The 14,859-nt window shown below is 47.3% G+C and overlaps 1 protein-coding gene across 3 annotated transcripts in view; it reads left to right on the forward strand.

The window, feature by feature from the left end:
* NTRK3 (neurotrophic receptor tyrosine kinase 3) overlaps positions 1–14,859 on the forward strand; it is a 233,712-nt gene that overhangs the window by 112,048 nt on the left and 106,805 nt on the right. For all 3 annotated transcript variants that reach the window (XM_030014712.2, XM_030014713.1, XM_030014714.2), the window contains exon 12: positions 9,009–9,197. In XM_030014712.2, coding sequence (XP_029870572.1) covers positions 9,009–9,197 — 189 coding nt within the window. The remainder of the gene's footprint in view (positions 1–9,008; positions 9,198–14,859) is intronic.

Raw genomic sequence — 14,859 nt, forward strand, 5'->3', positions numbered from 1 at the left:
AATTGTTTCACCTGACCTCAGTGGTGAAAACCTTTTCCTGTTGGCAAATGAAGTGGCTTTCCAGTATCCATCCCCTATTACATCAGAGAAGGTGTTGGCTTGTTGATACTTAGAGTCAGCAGATCATTGCATTACAGAATCTAAAATATATTCTCCTGGTTACCCCCGTCCACTGTTTACAGTCCCTTTCCTGGGTATATGTTTTCTGAGTTGAAGAGGTTTGGTACTGCTGGGCCAGGAGCTTTAAGCCTAGATGTAAAAATTGCTGCTTTGCCTTCCTGTGGGTGCTGGCTGGCTCTGCTGTCACGCACAACCCTGGCTTGTCAGATCCCTCCCTTTTTAATCATCAGATTGTCTCATTTTTACTGTAAGCATTTTCTGTTGCTTGTTCTGTTGGCTTTATACATTTGTGCCACCATATGCATTGACTTTATATTTTATACAATTTGATCTTAATGATTCGTGTCTAAACTCAATAAATAAACTTGAGAAAGGAGGGGAAGGAAAGGATATGGGAGGAGTAGTGGAGGTTTGGGGATCCTCTGCCCCCGATGGGGTTGGAGTGATATTCCATACCGGGACTGCCAGGGTGACTGGAGGGTGGAATGGGCAAAGGGAGGATGCACAGGGCTGCCATGGCCCCTCCGCCCTGATGCATCCTCTTTTGCAGCGAGAGCTGCCTTCTACCCCTGCAAACACCTGAAAACATCAGAGAGAGAAGGAAATGTCAATATGTAAAGAAGGAAAGGGGCTTTTGTAAACAGCAATATTTCAGCAGACTGTTTCATCAGGAAAGAAAGTGCTTTGAGGATCGCCTATGTAGGGATCGCCCACTGACAATGGATCTGACAGCCCTTTTTTATATGAGAATGCATCTGCAATTTATAAGAGGGTGGAAGGTGGCAGCGGGGTGGGGGAAGAGCCACGTGTCCAGCTGGAGAGGTGGTGGGTTCAGGGCTCCCGGGCCTATCCCTCGCTCCCTTTCACCCCAAAGTTCAGTGGGATTGTCACCTCCTCGAGATGGTCAGGGCCCCAAAGCTGTCATCTCATTCAGGAGAAGGGAAAATGGATTGCTATTGGCCATTTTCTCCTGCCTTTGCTGCCAGAGGGGCTGGAAGCTGAGGATTTGAAGTAGACCCCTCTGAGAGCTCAAATTTATGTTCTCGGAGTCTTCACCTGCCTACAAAGCTCAAGGATACGACATTTTATATGTGCTGTTTCCCCAAAAAGCTGATGGGAGAGTCTGTACCCCATAGGCCATGGCAGAAGTGGGGCTGGCACCTTTGCAGGCTCCACAGCTGGCCACGGTGTGGTTCGAGCAAAAGCCATGCTGTACGGGCAAGCCTCTGCAACGACGCCCTCCAGCTCCCACGGTGTGTTGCAGGGGTTGTGCAAGGATGCAGGGATAAGCTGGGGTGAATTTAGGGCAGGGAGACAGAACTGAGCTGTATGGGTGTGGGGAAAGCTGCTTGGACCTGGTTGAAGTGGTGGTGACAAAGCAAGCGCACAGAGAACTGGAATTAGGGGTGTCTCCAGTTAAAGCCTAGTGTTTTGTAGAAGCGAGGGGTCTGCTGTGGCTCAGGGGATGATGTGCCACATGATGGACCATCCTGTGGTTGGGGTTAGAGACTCCAGGGATGAGGAGAAGCAGCTGCTTCCCATTGCAGGAGGGCAGGGGACGGGCTGGAGCCCATGGCAGTCTGGCTCCAAGCAGGTCCTGCGTAGGCACTGAGCGCTGACTTGGCCCCTTGCCCACATCTGCCAATAAAAATTAAGAAATTGATTTCCTTTTGTTTGCCTGACAGGACGAGGCTCTCTTTATGAGACAGTAAATGCAATCTTGCTCTGAGCATGGCTAGATTTTTAATTGTATTTGTTGTGCTTTTGCTTATTGTTTTATGAGTTTCCGTTCCCTTCCTTGCTGGTGCAGAGATCAGCCCTGGGGGATGGTTTGATTTCAGCTCTAGCAAAAGGTTGGAATTTTTTTAAAACTTTTTTTTTTATTTGTTTGTTTTCCTGATAAGCTGAAGTTCAGGGTTAGTTTTCTATCTGTGTTAAAAATAAACGTGTATGGGCGTATGTATAACTCCAAGTTGTAAAGCTAGGCTGAGAGATCCTGCCTTGGAAGTATCTACTTGCCAGTTGGTGATACGGCCCTTTGAAGAACAGCATATAAAATTAAGATCAGGGAAATATGGAAGTGCCAACAGAGGTTTGAAGTCAGAGGAGGAGGGGATTTTATATATAATATATATTGGAGTTTAATGAGGTCTGCTTTAGTGCTTGCTATACAATGCATGGTGACCCACTTTACTAGGAGAGCATTTTTTTTCTAGTTATGGGTCATATACAGTTCCTAATTAAGTAGGTTAATTATATGGCTCCTTTATATTACACAGGCAAATGTGGATGGCACAGTTAGCTCTTGCAGTGATCATTTTTGATCAAAAAATGATGTTTTGGGAGACAGCTCCCAGAGGCGTGGGTGGTGAGAGGAGGATTGCCCTGCAGCCCTAAGCACTCGCCTCATCACTCTCTGCTTCAGCAAACGTAGTTTCTGTCCTGAGCACTTGGCCTGGGATGTAGGTGGAGTTGTCCTTTCTGAAACCATGTTGGAGAGATCATGGTCCCATCCCGGTCCAGTGCTGCACCCACGGTGCCACAGGTGCTGCCCAAACCTGGTCTGCACCGCTGGTGAGGTCCTTGGTTGGAGTTTCTCTGGAAGCATCGATAAAGGGAAGAGTACTCCTTGCTGAGGGCTGTTTGGTTGCAGGTGAAAAGTGCTGCAGCCTGGGAGGGCTCTGAGCAGTGTCAGACCCTGCAGCTAAGAAGTCCTTGAAAGAAATTTCTTTAACCTTTCCCTTCCCAGCCTGATAGTGGCTGAGCCCCTGCAGCATCCCCGGGTTATCTCTTCCAGTGCTCAACCATCCGTACTTCTAGGCATTAGGGAAAACATTCAAACCCTAATCTCCCTCAGCGCAATTTAAACCTATTATTTCTTGTTTTATCCCCAGTGGACATGGAGAACAGCTATTATATTTCTCTTTGCTGCAACCTTTTACATATTTGAAGGCTGTTATCACGTGTCCCTTCGTTCTTCTCCTCTCAACACAAAGCGTAATTCTTTCAGTTTTCCCTTGGAGGTCATGTTTTCTACACCTTCGATCATTTTTGTTGCTTTGGAGAGGTTACAGTGATAGCAAGCTGGAGTTTTTGTTGTTTCTTCACCTGTCTGCCTTGCAACATTCATTATGTTATGAATGTGTATGAAGTGGCCATTATCTTATCTTCTCCAATCTGTGGTTATTTATGAAATACCCTATATTCCTGAGCCTATGTTTTATCAGAAAGTATAGCTCTTAGCCTTGATAAATAATTTACCATTATGATATGATCACACAAACAGGGGGTCCCTAAGCTATATATTATTATTTGCTTTATTTTTCTTAAGTAACAAGTTGTCCACATAACACTGTGAATGAACCAGGTGATTCACAGACATGGACTAAAAGGTATATCCTATTTCACAGAGCTTCCAGATAAACAGGGAAATGAAGGAAAACACCAAGCAAAACTCCAGTTTAGCCACAGGGAAGAGCGCTGAATAGAGAATGATAGGAGATTTTCTGAAAAGCAGATTTTGGGGCAATCTGGAAGAATGTTTGCTCAATATTTGCAGAGATGATAGTATCAGGATGGATGCAAAGCAAGAAGAGCTGGAACATTGCTGGGATGGATGGAGCATAGCCTGACCAGGAGGCTGGGGGAGAAAAGTGGGTGGAGATGAGGCCAGGAATGGTGGTGTTTGAGTAAGGCATCTCTCTTGGGAAAGAGGAGTTGACTGTAGAGGAGATGTGGGAGGGAAGGGAGAACAGCATTGCTCCTTGTGATGTTTCCAAAAGCAACGTTTTCAAGCTGCCTTGCTGCTCTTCAGTTAACATCAGATTCATTTTGATCCTAATTTTCTGGTTGACTCTCCCACTAGCATTGCAAAGGGGCAGGTTGGCAGTGGCCGTATGGCTGGGCTGGAGCAGGGGCTGACTGCCTCTTCACCCAGGGGTAGTCCCGGGACATCCTTAATATCTTGCCAGTCTTTCCCTGCAGCTCTGTGGCTCCATCACTGCTGCTGACATTGCTTCCCTGGCAGAAAAACCGCATGGGCTTAGCATGGAGAACAGCTAAACTCTGTCCTTGCAGGCAGTGTGGATGCTGCTGGCTGGTGAGACCCCTGCTTGGATGGAAGCAGAGCCATCGAGAGCCTTTCAGAGTATAGATGTGACACGTTTGATGCTCAGAACATACAAGGGCTTCTTAAAGTATTAACAAATAGACTCTTTTTATAGTTAATATCCACAGTATGTTTGTCCATAGCATAGGCTGAGTTATTCTCAGAAACAGCTACTGCATCACTCTTTAGATTTCAAGTTTCAGAGGAGCTCCAAAATATTTTATATTGTGTTTTAAGATCAAAGGGTGGTATATCAGGAGGTACCCGAGGCTACCCTTGGCTATTATTCTGCATTTTTACAGTACAAAACTGGCTTCTTTTCTATGTCCCTCTGCCCATTTCTCTGTCAAGTGGAAGGTAAACCTAAATCTTAAAATCTGTACTCTCTTTCTCTTTTTCCTCCACTTTTTCCTTTAACCTTACCTGGAAAATGCACTGCTGAAGCCTGTGAGAATTCTTCCAAATAAAGCCATTCATCAGCATTATACATCAGAAACTCAACCTCTTTACCTACTTAACAGCAAAAAACATGTGCTATTGCCAAGATAGATTAAGAGTTGAAGTCTAGGTAGCTGCTTTGTTTCCAGGAGTTACTAATGGCAGTATATATTTTGAGTGTCAGAGCAATAGTCAAACCTATAAAAGTGATCGGTGACTGCTTGATATCAATGATGTTTTTAAGGTTTGTCTCAGGCTTGTACAGCGAGTCCAGGACTCATCTGAGTCTCAGAGGGGCAAGAGAGTGGCCGTGTGCTTAGAGGGCACTGTATCTCAGCTGTGACCAGCCAGAAGAGATGGGAACGAAAGAATGGAAGTGATAAAGAGCCACCACTGTGTTGTAAGGAGTTAATGTTGTCTAGATTTCTATACCTCCCACCCCTCCCCAAAAGTTAATAGGAGAAACTTGGAGAAGTCCTCAACTGTAAATTACATCTTTAATCCAATTATACCTTGTGCAGGATATTGGGATGAATTGGCTGAATGATATGCTATAGTCCATGACAGCTTGGTGCCTACCATCATCAGAAACGTTTCTGAAAGCTTGAAAGCTAGTGCATTGCACCCATCGGGTGTGTTCCCTAGGACTCTTGAGAATGTGATTTATTTTGTTTTTTTTCAAGACCTGGAAATACAGTCAGAGGCAGTAAACTGTCCCCGGATGATTGCAAGGGTAGAATATACTTTATGTGGTGTACTATTGCTGTGGTGTCAGGACTGCAACTGCATTGGCAGTTCTTGGGGTTTCCCACTTTTGCAGAAATGGGAAGGGGTTGAGATGGTCATGAAGGATCAGAGTTCAGTTCTGAGGCCTTTGAGGGTTGGTAGATCTTGTAAATGTCTAAGCTTGGCAGTGTCGACTTGAGGTGGATGACTAAGAGGTTGAGTCCGTTCACAGGACGCAGTGTTCGCTGAGGAATGGGAGCACAACTATGGATCAGCAGAGACATGGTTACCTCTTACCCCATAGATCTTGGACAGGTTCGGGGCATGAAACTACAGATAACACGTGTAGAAAGTCCACCTAAGCAGTGAACTGCAGAAAAAAACCTGTGGAGTGTAAAGAAGATCAGACTCTGGATCTGTTCATTGGCAAGGAAACTGCCATCAGAACATCAGGTAATAGATGCTGGCTCTGTTTAGTTTCACAAGAACCCAACCTCCTTGATCATGCCCTACTTCTTTAGATGTAGCCATGTCCTTCTAACCTGCTTGTACAGAGGGACACTGTTGTGATCTGTGGTCCTTAAAAATGAGGAGGTGCTCTGCAAGCAATGTCAGCAAGGGTTATATGCTGGCAGGGCTTTGTGAGCCCCCAAGAACTACATCCGCAGCAGGGTCTGTGCCAGCCTGACGTACGTCCCATGGTTGGTTATGAAACCTACCATCTCCCTCCAGTACTAACGCTGTAGGAGATGTCCTCTTTGCTCCTTGTCACAAAGTTGTGATTTCTGCTCTCAGAGCAGAAGACAAAGACGACTTCCTTCATATCATTCACTAGAGAGGCCTTTCACATCCCACTGTGTGATTAGGAACCTTCCTTTGAAGCAACACCTTGGCTCCTTAGGGAAAGCAATAAGCCCTCAATAGCCTCTCCCACCACTCCACTGCAAGGGAGATCTTTATGGTGTCTCCTCAAATTATTTATACCAGTCTATACCAGCTGATATTTTTATGACTTGTTTTATGAACTGCACCTTGAAACACAGAGGTCTCCCCTTCCCACCACAGCTGAGCCAGCCAGCAGTGCAGGGTACGGCCAAAGGGACATGCACGCTGTGCAAAAGCCAATCCTCCTGGTTTGCGTGCAAAGACTTGACAACATGAAAGAACAAAAGTCATTCAAACCAAAATTGCCTGTTTGCTTTTTGTGTTTGGAGAAATACAGCATGTGTAGTCCCAACAGAGGCATCTTGCGGCAAGAGCTGAATTTTGCCTTTGCGTCTCAAAAGCTGGAAGTCACGTGGGCCCGGGGAGTAATGTAAAAAAAAAAAAGCCAGAACCTGCCAGAAGGAATTCACAATAAAGGGAGAGACTTTTTTTCCTTGTGACTAAAACACCTGTCACGGCTGCTAGGACTCTGCTAATTACACAATAACTTTATTATATCCCACTTGGAAGAACAAACGATACTTGAAGCTCCAAAAATGAGCAGCCTTTAGACTAGATTAATGACTGCATGGAGCCAGTGTTCGCCTTGTCCTCCCAGAAGCTCTGGAGAGTAAAATGGCTTGAAGACTTGGTTGCTAGTACTACATAATAAAGTAATTGTGCAATTAGAAGTAGATTACTGATGGGAGAGAGGCATTTTCTATGCAATGTAGGTAAAAGCCAGGCTTCTCTGAATAAGTTTGAAGCCTCAATGCAGCATCTCAGCTCATTTTTGCTTGAGCTTCTGGTAGCCCTGGTAGCATCCATGCAGGAGAAAAGGAGCATCTCTAGTTGAGTGTGGTTTTTCTTCCCATGTGAACATATAAGGGAGGTCCTCATGGAAGGTTGCAGTGCAGTCCCCACATTGCCCAACTCCTCAGGATCATGTGTTTACACAGCATGAACGGCTGCAGCATGGATTAAAGGGTTTCACCTCATGATGGAGGTGTTTGTGATGCTGGCTGGCAGGTTGGACCCCAGGACAGGTGAGAGCAGATGGAAGTGGGGAATAATGTATTAATGCCTGATGTCCCCTGAGGTTTCCAGCTTTGGCAGCTGATAGCAAAGACTGAAGTTAAAAGATGTAAAAATAAAATAAAACATAAGTCAAAAATTGGGGTACAGCTGAATATTGTGAAATAGTTCTGTGTGGGAAGCAGGCCTTGGCTCTCAGGTATGGATGTTCTTTCCTTCATCACTTTATTTTACCTATGGGAACAAGCCTGCCATTGGTTTGGGCAAGATTAGAGCAGTGATGTAAAGAGTCATAGCTGGGGCATGAGGCTGAAGGACCTGGAGCATGGTTTGCTGGCTGGCCATCTGCAGGAGGGAGATCAATGTGGGTACATTTGGGCACACTGGTGTTTTGGGGACCTATTCCATGGAAGTAGACAAGGTTGCCTAAGTGGGTGCTGTGGGACTTGGGGGAGGCACGTGGACTGGCCCAGTTGGCTGGGGTGCTGAGATGCCTGGGGAGCAGGAAGGTCTCTTGTGTACATTGACCAAGGAGGTGGGTGCTGAGGGCTCCGTGCTCATGGAGCAGCAACTTCAGGACTTTGCATGGGGGTCAGTGCAGAGGGACCACTTCAAGCGCTCCACCAGGTCCCTCTCAGCCTGGCGGGGATCAATAACCGGTCCTGTGAGCAAGAAGCAGATGGGGAATTGGGATTTAAGAAGTACTTGAGAAGGCAGCAGATGAATTAGAGGAGATAAAGAGGAGGGAATCTTCTGGGTTTGTTGCAGCTCAGCCTAAAGTTTGTGGTGCTGACTTCTCCATATTTTGCTGGGGCCTCTCTTCTCTGCCATCCTTGGGTGCCTGTGGCATCGGGGTTCCAGCATGGCACAGGGCTCCTCTTAGGGGAAACACCCTCTGTGTCTTTGCTCTAGTGAGAGCAAATAATGAACACCAGAGAGGCTGTGGAGGGATGGGAGACTCCTGTTACTCCCATCCTGGGGGGGTGACTACTTTGCCTCATTTCCTTGCCTGTCTGATGGTGGTGTGAGCTTTTTAGGGTCAGGAGGGTAAGGGGGAGATGTTGCCATTTGTGGTGGTGGTGGGATGCAGCATGAGCTAAGCAAGATCTGCTCCAGTACTTCGTGGGTCCCTGTAGGTATCAGCCTTACCAAAGGCCTCCATGTGTGTGCTGGAGTGAAACCGGAGGAGGGGAGACAAGATGGGCGGAACATTGGGTGAGAGAAATGGTGTGAATATGGGTTTGGGGTGAAATAGATCTTCTGTAGGGGCAATGTTTCTCCAGTCTAAGCTCAGTTATGTATTTTGCCAAGCTTATGATACCAGGGTATACAGGCACCACAGCGACTGATCTATCTTGTGACAGCCCTACGTTTGTGCAGCACTCACCTCTGCTGTAGTGTCACCTGTAGCTACTTTAACCTCTGCAGGACTGTCAGCCTGGTACCCCAAAACCAGGAAAGAAAACTTGAGGTGTCTTCCCTGCCCTGTGAGCTGCCTGGGGATGGGCCAACTGTCAGGACTGCTAGGACAGGCATCCTGTCCAGGCGCTGGTGGTGGTCCACTGCTGACCCGCAGGGATCCATACCCGTGTGGTCAACAGGGCTCGCGGGTCCCCTTTCCCGTGTTGTGCCTGATGGATGTGCGTGGTGTTTGCAGGTCCTGTGGCAGTGATCAGCGGAGAGGAGGATTCAGCCAGTCCCCTCCACCACATCAACCATGGCATCACAACGCCCTCGTCCCTGGACGCTGGCCCGGACACGGTGGTGATCGGCATGACCCGCATTCCCGTCATCGAGAACCCCCAGTACTTCCGACAAGGTCACAACTGCCACAAGCCAGACACGTGTGAGTGCCCGATCCGGCCGGAGCCCCCTGCGAGGACCAGGGGATGGGTTGGGGGGACGGGGGAAAGAGGGCGGGGAGGAAGAGGTTAAGAGGATGAGGAAGAACAGAAGGAGGTTTTTGAGAAGAGTGGGTCTTAGTATGGTCCAGAAACCAAAGTGAATCTCAGGTCTCAGAAATCACAACATACATGTAGGTGCTTCCAGAGTAGACTTTCCACCCTCACCTTCACCTCCCTTCACCCTCCCTCCGCCACCCACCAGTCACCTTCCCCCCTTGCCTGAAAGTGCCATTCCAGCTGGGGTCTGCCTTGTTGGCTCCGAGCGTGAGGTCCCAGGCATGAGCAAGAGCTGCCTGGGAGCATGGGGATGGATGTGACCCCTGCCTGGCTGGGGAAAGGACCTGCCTCCCCTTCCTCCTCCAGCAGTTTCCCAGCCATGGGGCTGCCTCCTTGGCTCCCCGCCGGGCCAGGGAGAAGCTCAGGACACGTGGCCATAGATGGGGTAGATGCGTGGAGGTAAAGAACAGGAGGCTTAGATGCTGGATGTCTTGTTCTCATGGGCTTCTGTAAAGCTTTTGCATCTTCCCCGTGTAAATCTGGGTTGTGAACTGGGCTCGTTAGACTAGTAGATGATGATCAAATGGTCCTCTCCATTTTGCATTCCTAAATTCTGAGCGTAAAAGAAAAGCGCTGGGTAAAAGGATGTTTTTCTGGGAGTCCTGCACTGCTTCCCATGCAAGTGGTGAGATGCAGCCTCCCCAACCCATGGCTCACAGCCAGTAGTTGAGTCCTCCTAGGCCTCTTACCAGCTGTGAGATGCAAGGCGAGCAATGCAGGAGGTTTGGATAATGTTCCTCTCCTGCTATTGCTCATCTTTTTGGTGTGTCTTGGTTCTAGGTAGAACTGGAAAAACAAAAAGCTTGCAAAAAAAAAGGGAAAAAAAATCCAACTTGTGTTATGTCTGTGGCCCAGCCAGAAGTAGGGAGTGCTGCACTGGAGTCGCCTCTGCTCTCCCCTTGCCTGCTGCTGACTCATGAGTGCAGGAGACATAACTTAGCCCCTGGAAACAGGGAGGAGGCCGATCTCCCAACCTGCGGAAACTCATTCAACATTAAGCACTCAGCAGGAGCGTGCTGCTCCCCGGCCACCACTCCTCCCATCAGGGGATGGGGAGCTGCAGCTGCTGCTCCCATGGAGGTGTCCCTGGGGCAGCCCCTCTCAGGTGCTGCAAAGCCGGTGCCTGAGCCGTTATCACCATGCTTCGCTTGCTGGAGCAATGGGGTGTACCCAATGAGTGTGCCCGGCTTTCCCTTTGATTTTCATTTTAATGCGCTAAATTTGGTCTGTTTGTAGAGAGGGGAGGAGGAGGGCGGTGATTAGGCAGGAGCAGAGAAGCTGAATGTAGCATGGTTTTTCCGTGTCGTTAATTATATATTTTACATTTCTTATAGCACCTCATCTCAAAATGATTTACAAACTCTGATGGCTTGGGAGGGAGGGCTCCCTCACTTTATTTTTTTCCCTTCCCCTCCTGTGCTCTCTCAAATCTCTTTGATCTATGCGCCGACCATTGCAAGACGCGGGTGTTGTTGCAGCTGTGCAGTAGCAGAGCTTAAACCTCAAATGATTAAGTTGTGCTCTGAGTGTTTGCCCTGTGGGGCTTGTCAGAGCTGAACGGGATGTAGGGGAAGTCACTCGCAGCAGGACTTGGCCTCAGAGTTTCATGGGGCTATTTGATTAGGACCTGAAGAGTTCAGAGAGATGCTTGGGGGTGACATCTGGAGCTGCTTCTCCCATGGAAGATGCCACAGGGGGGAAATGCAGCATTAGTGACAACTGTGCACACTTGGAAATCCACAGCAAATCACCACCTCCGAGCTCCAGGTTTCCCTGCGAGGCAGCGGGGCTGAAACCAAACCCCCCACACAGGCACTCCTTTGGGTGCTAACAAGAGGCAAACCACAGCTGGATGCTGGCAGGTGGAAAGCCTTTCTATTTTTTAGATTTGCTTGTCGTTCATGGGGCAAACCCCAGGCTTTGAGACCAGGTGGAGTTGGATTTGGTGTGTGTTTTGTATTTTAGTCCCCAAGACTTTACTTGGACAAAACTTCTGACTTCACCAGTGGCTTTGCTTGAGGCTGGAAAGCTTCATAATTCACCTTTTAAATTAACCATGCTTTGGGGAGCTTTCGCTGTAAGGGGTTTGTTTGATCTGATGTGCTCTGCTCAACTTAAACCTGAGCTGGAGAATATTTGTTGCTCCCGTTCTCCCTGTGGTTTTCATGCCGGAGGGTTTTTCTTTCCCCCTGTGCAGAGCTTGGACACAAACTTGGACACAAACTCTTCTTCATTTGCTGTCACCTGTAAAGAGGAGAACTCCTCTGGGCTGAGGAGTGCCTCGGTGTCCAGCTGAGCCTGTACTGCTGCAAGCTGTCATCTCTCTCCTGCCACCCACCTCGCACAGAGCTGCTGTCCAGCTGTGAGCAAAGGTGCTCCATGGTACCCAGCATCTCTCCTTTTGCACCATGGTGTTGCTAGAGCAACATCTTCAGCAAGCAATTTCTCTCTCCAGTGTGCAGCTTTTCTCCTTCCTTCCTCCTGCAAGCATCCCTGTGCTCTTGGATGTTGTCTGGGTTGAGGACATGCTGATACCCATTGCCGTGCTGCAAAGAGGAGAGCAAACTCTATATGCTTAATGCAGTATTAATAGTACATTGATGTGATATAGATTTCTGTCACCCTCTATACTAGCAAACATCGCTTATCACGCAGGGATGACGGATGTTTATTCCCAGCCACTTAGCTCTGCATAATGGAATTGCAGCTGAAATATGGAGAGCAGCTCCCTGCCCATGGAGCTGCAGCCCCTCTTGCTCCCGCTGTGCAATGCTGTCCTGTGGGCTCTTCTTGTTAACGTGTCCTCAAGGAGATAGAGACGTCTTCCTCACTGGGGATGTGCTGTCCTTGCATCGATGGGTTGAAGGGCACAGGAGCCAGCTCTCACCTCTGACTTTCTGAAGTCTCCTACCCCCTTTCTGCTACTGCCTGATTTAGAGAAACAGGAGGGACAAGCTTGGCTCAGGGTCCTCTTTTGCCTCCTGGCTGAGGGCTTCTCAAAGAGCCATGGAAGAAACTGCACCACCCTGTTTTCTTGTGAGGAAGCACTGAGTCTTTGGGAAGATGCTTCCCCCATCTTTACACTGTAACTCCACGGCATGCTGGGCAGCACTAGGATTTGCGACCAGTCCTTGTTTCAGCCATCCTCAGCCCTACCTGGAGGGTTAAGTAAAGAGCTTGGCAATGGGGACAGTCCAATCGCAAATCAATTTCAGAAGAATAAGCTGAAATGGTCTTTTTTCTCCTGATCTTTTGCACATGGAAGAGAAACCAAGTGGCGTATCTGCTTGGCAGATGTCAGCAGGAGGAGCGACAGGTTGATGAGTTTGCACCTCTCTGTATTTGGAAATAAACAGATGAGAGGAGAAGAACAGGATTTGTTGCAGAACAAGCACTGTGGACGGAATATGTGATGAGGAGATACAGTGTATGACCACATGGATCAGTCCTATGATCAGGGGTTTTGGTAATGCAAAATATGATCCAGTCTACCTTCATTTGTGTCCAGAAAATGGCTGTCAGTCCTTCTGGGCAGGAAAAGTCAGCTCATTACAACAGAGGGCTCCTTATCAGTGGAAAAAAAGGGAGCATTGGCTTGAAATAAGTTCATGAGGCTGATAGTAGGACATTATTTTCATACATATGCTTCTTGGCAGTAACAGCAACTTTTAACCTTAGCTCCATCTCCTGATGTTCAGGATTCAAATTTGCAAAATGGGTAATTATGAGTAGCTGGAGATTTTTGCGGTGAAAGACTGGTAATGTTTCAGAAGGAACATTTTGGAAGATTATTTTACTTTAATAGTAGTAATTAATTATTAGCACAATGCATCAGATGCAGATTAGTTCTTGGATCTGATCTCTCAAGCTTTACTCAAATTCCACAGCACAGTTTTGCAGTTATTCTATTCTCTCATGTTTCTTGTCTGACCAAAGAGGTCTTCTTGAGAACGACACAAATCAGAGAAAAAAAATTCAAACCTTAATGGAGAAAATTAATCTGGGGGGCAGATCCTTTGCAGATCCCTGTCTGTCTCCCATCAGTGGATGCTCGGTTCCCACCAGTGCTGTGAAGCTAGACTTTTGGGGAAAGTGGTTTGATTTTCGTGGAGGTTGTTGCCAGACATGACTGGAGCTGGCTGTGTTTTCCTCTTCCAGGACTGGCGCAGTCTGGGGACTGGGATGCATTCTCCACACGGGTGGAGCAGCCGTCCTTCCGTAGAGTCCTAATGAGGGTTTTTTTCAACCTCATTTATTACAGGCTGCCCTGACATAATTACATATTCGAAGTTAGTAATTACACATATTCATGCTAATTAAGTAATTAGATATAATTACACTAACTGTAAATACATGGTAATCGGCTAAAAAGAAGTACTTCAGAAAAAAACAAGGCAAATCACACAATAAAAGCGCCATCAGCACTCTTTCACTCAGTACCCTGTCTTTATCTTGTATTTCGGTGCAGTTTAAAAAGAACATTGTGGTCATTTCAAAAATCATAATTTTTAAACAAATAGATTTCCTTACCTCTGTTTCTAATAGGTCTTGAAAACAAAAATGGGAAGGATATTTACCCTTACCACTGTAAATTCTTTTTGTTTGCCTAGTGTGTTTTGTTCATCCTGGGCGTGGGAAGCTAAAAAGTATGCAGCATTTCTATTTTTGGTCAGTTCATGTTCTCATTTTCACTAAAAACACCACCAACATAAAAATAAAGCCATAAATACTTGCAGTTTCATTTGGCTAAAAAAGAAAACTGAAACTGTTGGTAGCAGAAAAGGGAAACTTTTCTTTCTTTTTCCCCAGGGATAAGAGGATTTGTCAAATATTATTTTCATGCCATATAAATATGGAGCCCAGTGTGCAGTGACAGCAGCACTCTGCTGCCCAGTGCCCAGCCTGGGGCCAGGCTGTACAGGTCTCAGTTCCTCCCACAGGTCTCTGCTGTTTCTCCAGTTTCTCCAAACTTCTCTTTTCCTCTTCTCTCCTCTAACACGAAAGCCCCAGGCTCTTCTCCAGCAGGACCCAATACCCATTACTTCTCCGAAGTAGGCACTTGTGGGTCAAGACTTCTGCACTGGGGCTCCTCACTGTCTTACGGTCTTGTCCTTCTCAGTCAACCCATATGCGATACTTTTAGAGGATTTAATGAGAACCTATGAGTAGTATACTTATTTACATGTGTTTTGCTACTCTGTTCTGTGTCTCCTCATTTGTCCTAACAAAGCCTGGGTTTCTGGCTTGGGTCTGTGGAAAAGCCCTGACCTCAAAGCTCAGCTGCTAGCAGGTAGAAGGCATTGGAGGTCGGAACAACCTTCTGCCTCCAGATTTCTCTTCCTTCTGGTTTGCGGTTGCCTCTCATAGAAACTGCTCTGAGCTCCAAGTGCTGATGTGAATGTCCTGCAAAAGATTTGGATGTTGAAGAAACCCCACAGGCTCTGTCTGGGCTGCTTCCAGAGCAGATGTTGCAGGTACTTGAAGAAACGTGTGAGCAACAAAATTACTGCTTCTGTCACCCTTCAGAGCAGGAGTGAACTTCTCCTG

The sequence above is a fragment of the Aquila chrysaetos genome, chromosome 5, assembly GCF_900496995.4.
Source record: "Aquila chrysaetos chrysaetos chromosome 5, bAquChr1.4, whole genome shotgun sequence".
In the NCBI taxonomy this organism is placed as follows: Eukaryota; Metazoa; Chordata; class Aves; order Accipitriformes; family Accipitridae; genus Aquila; species Aquila chrysaetos.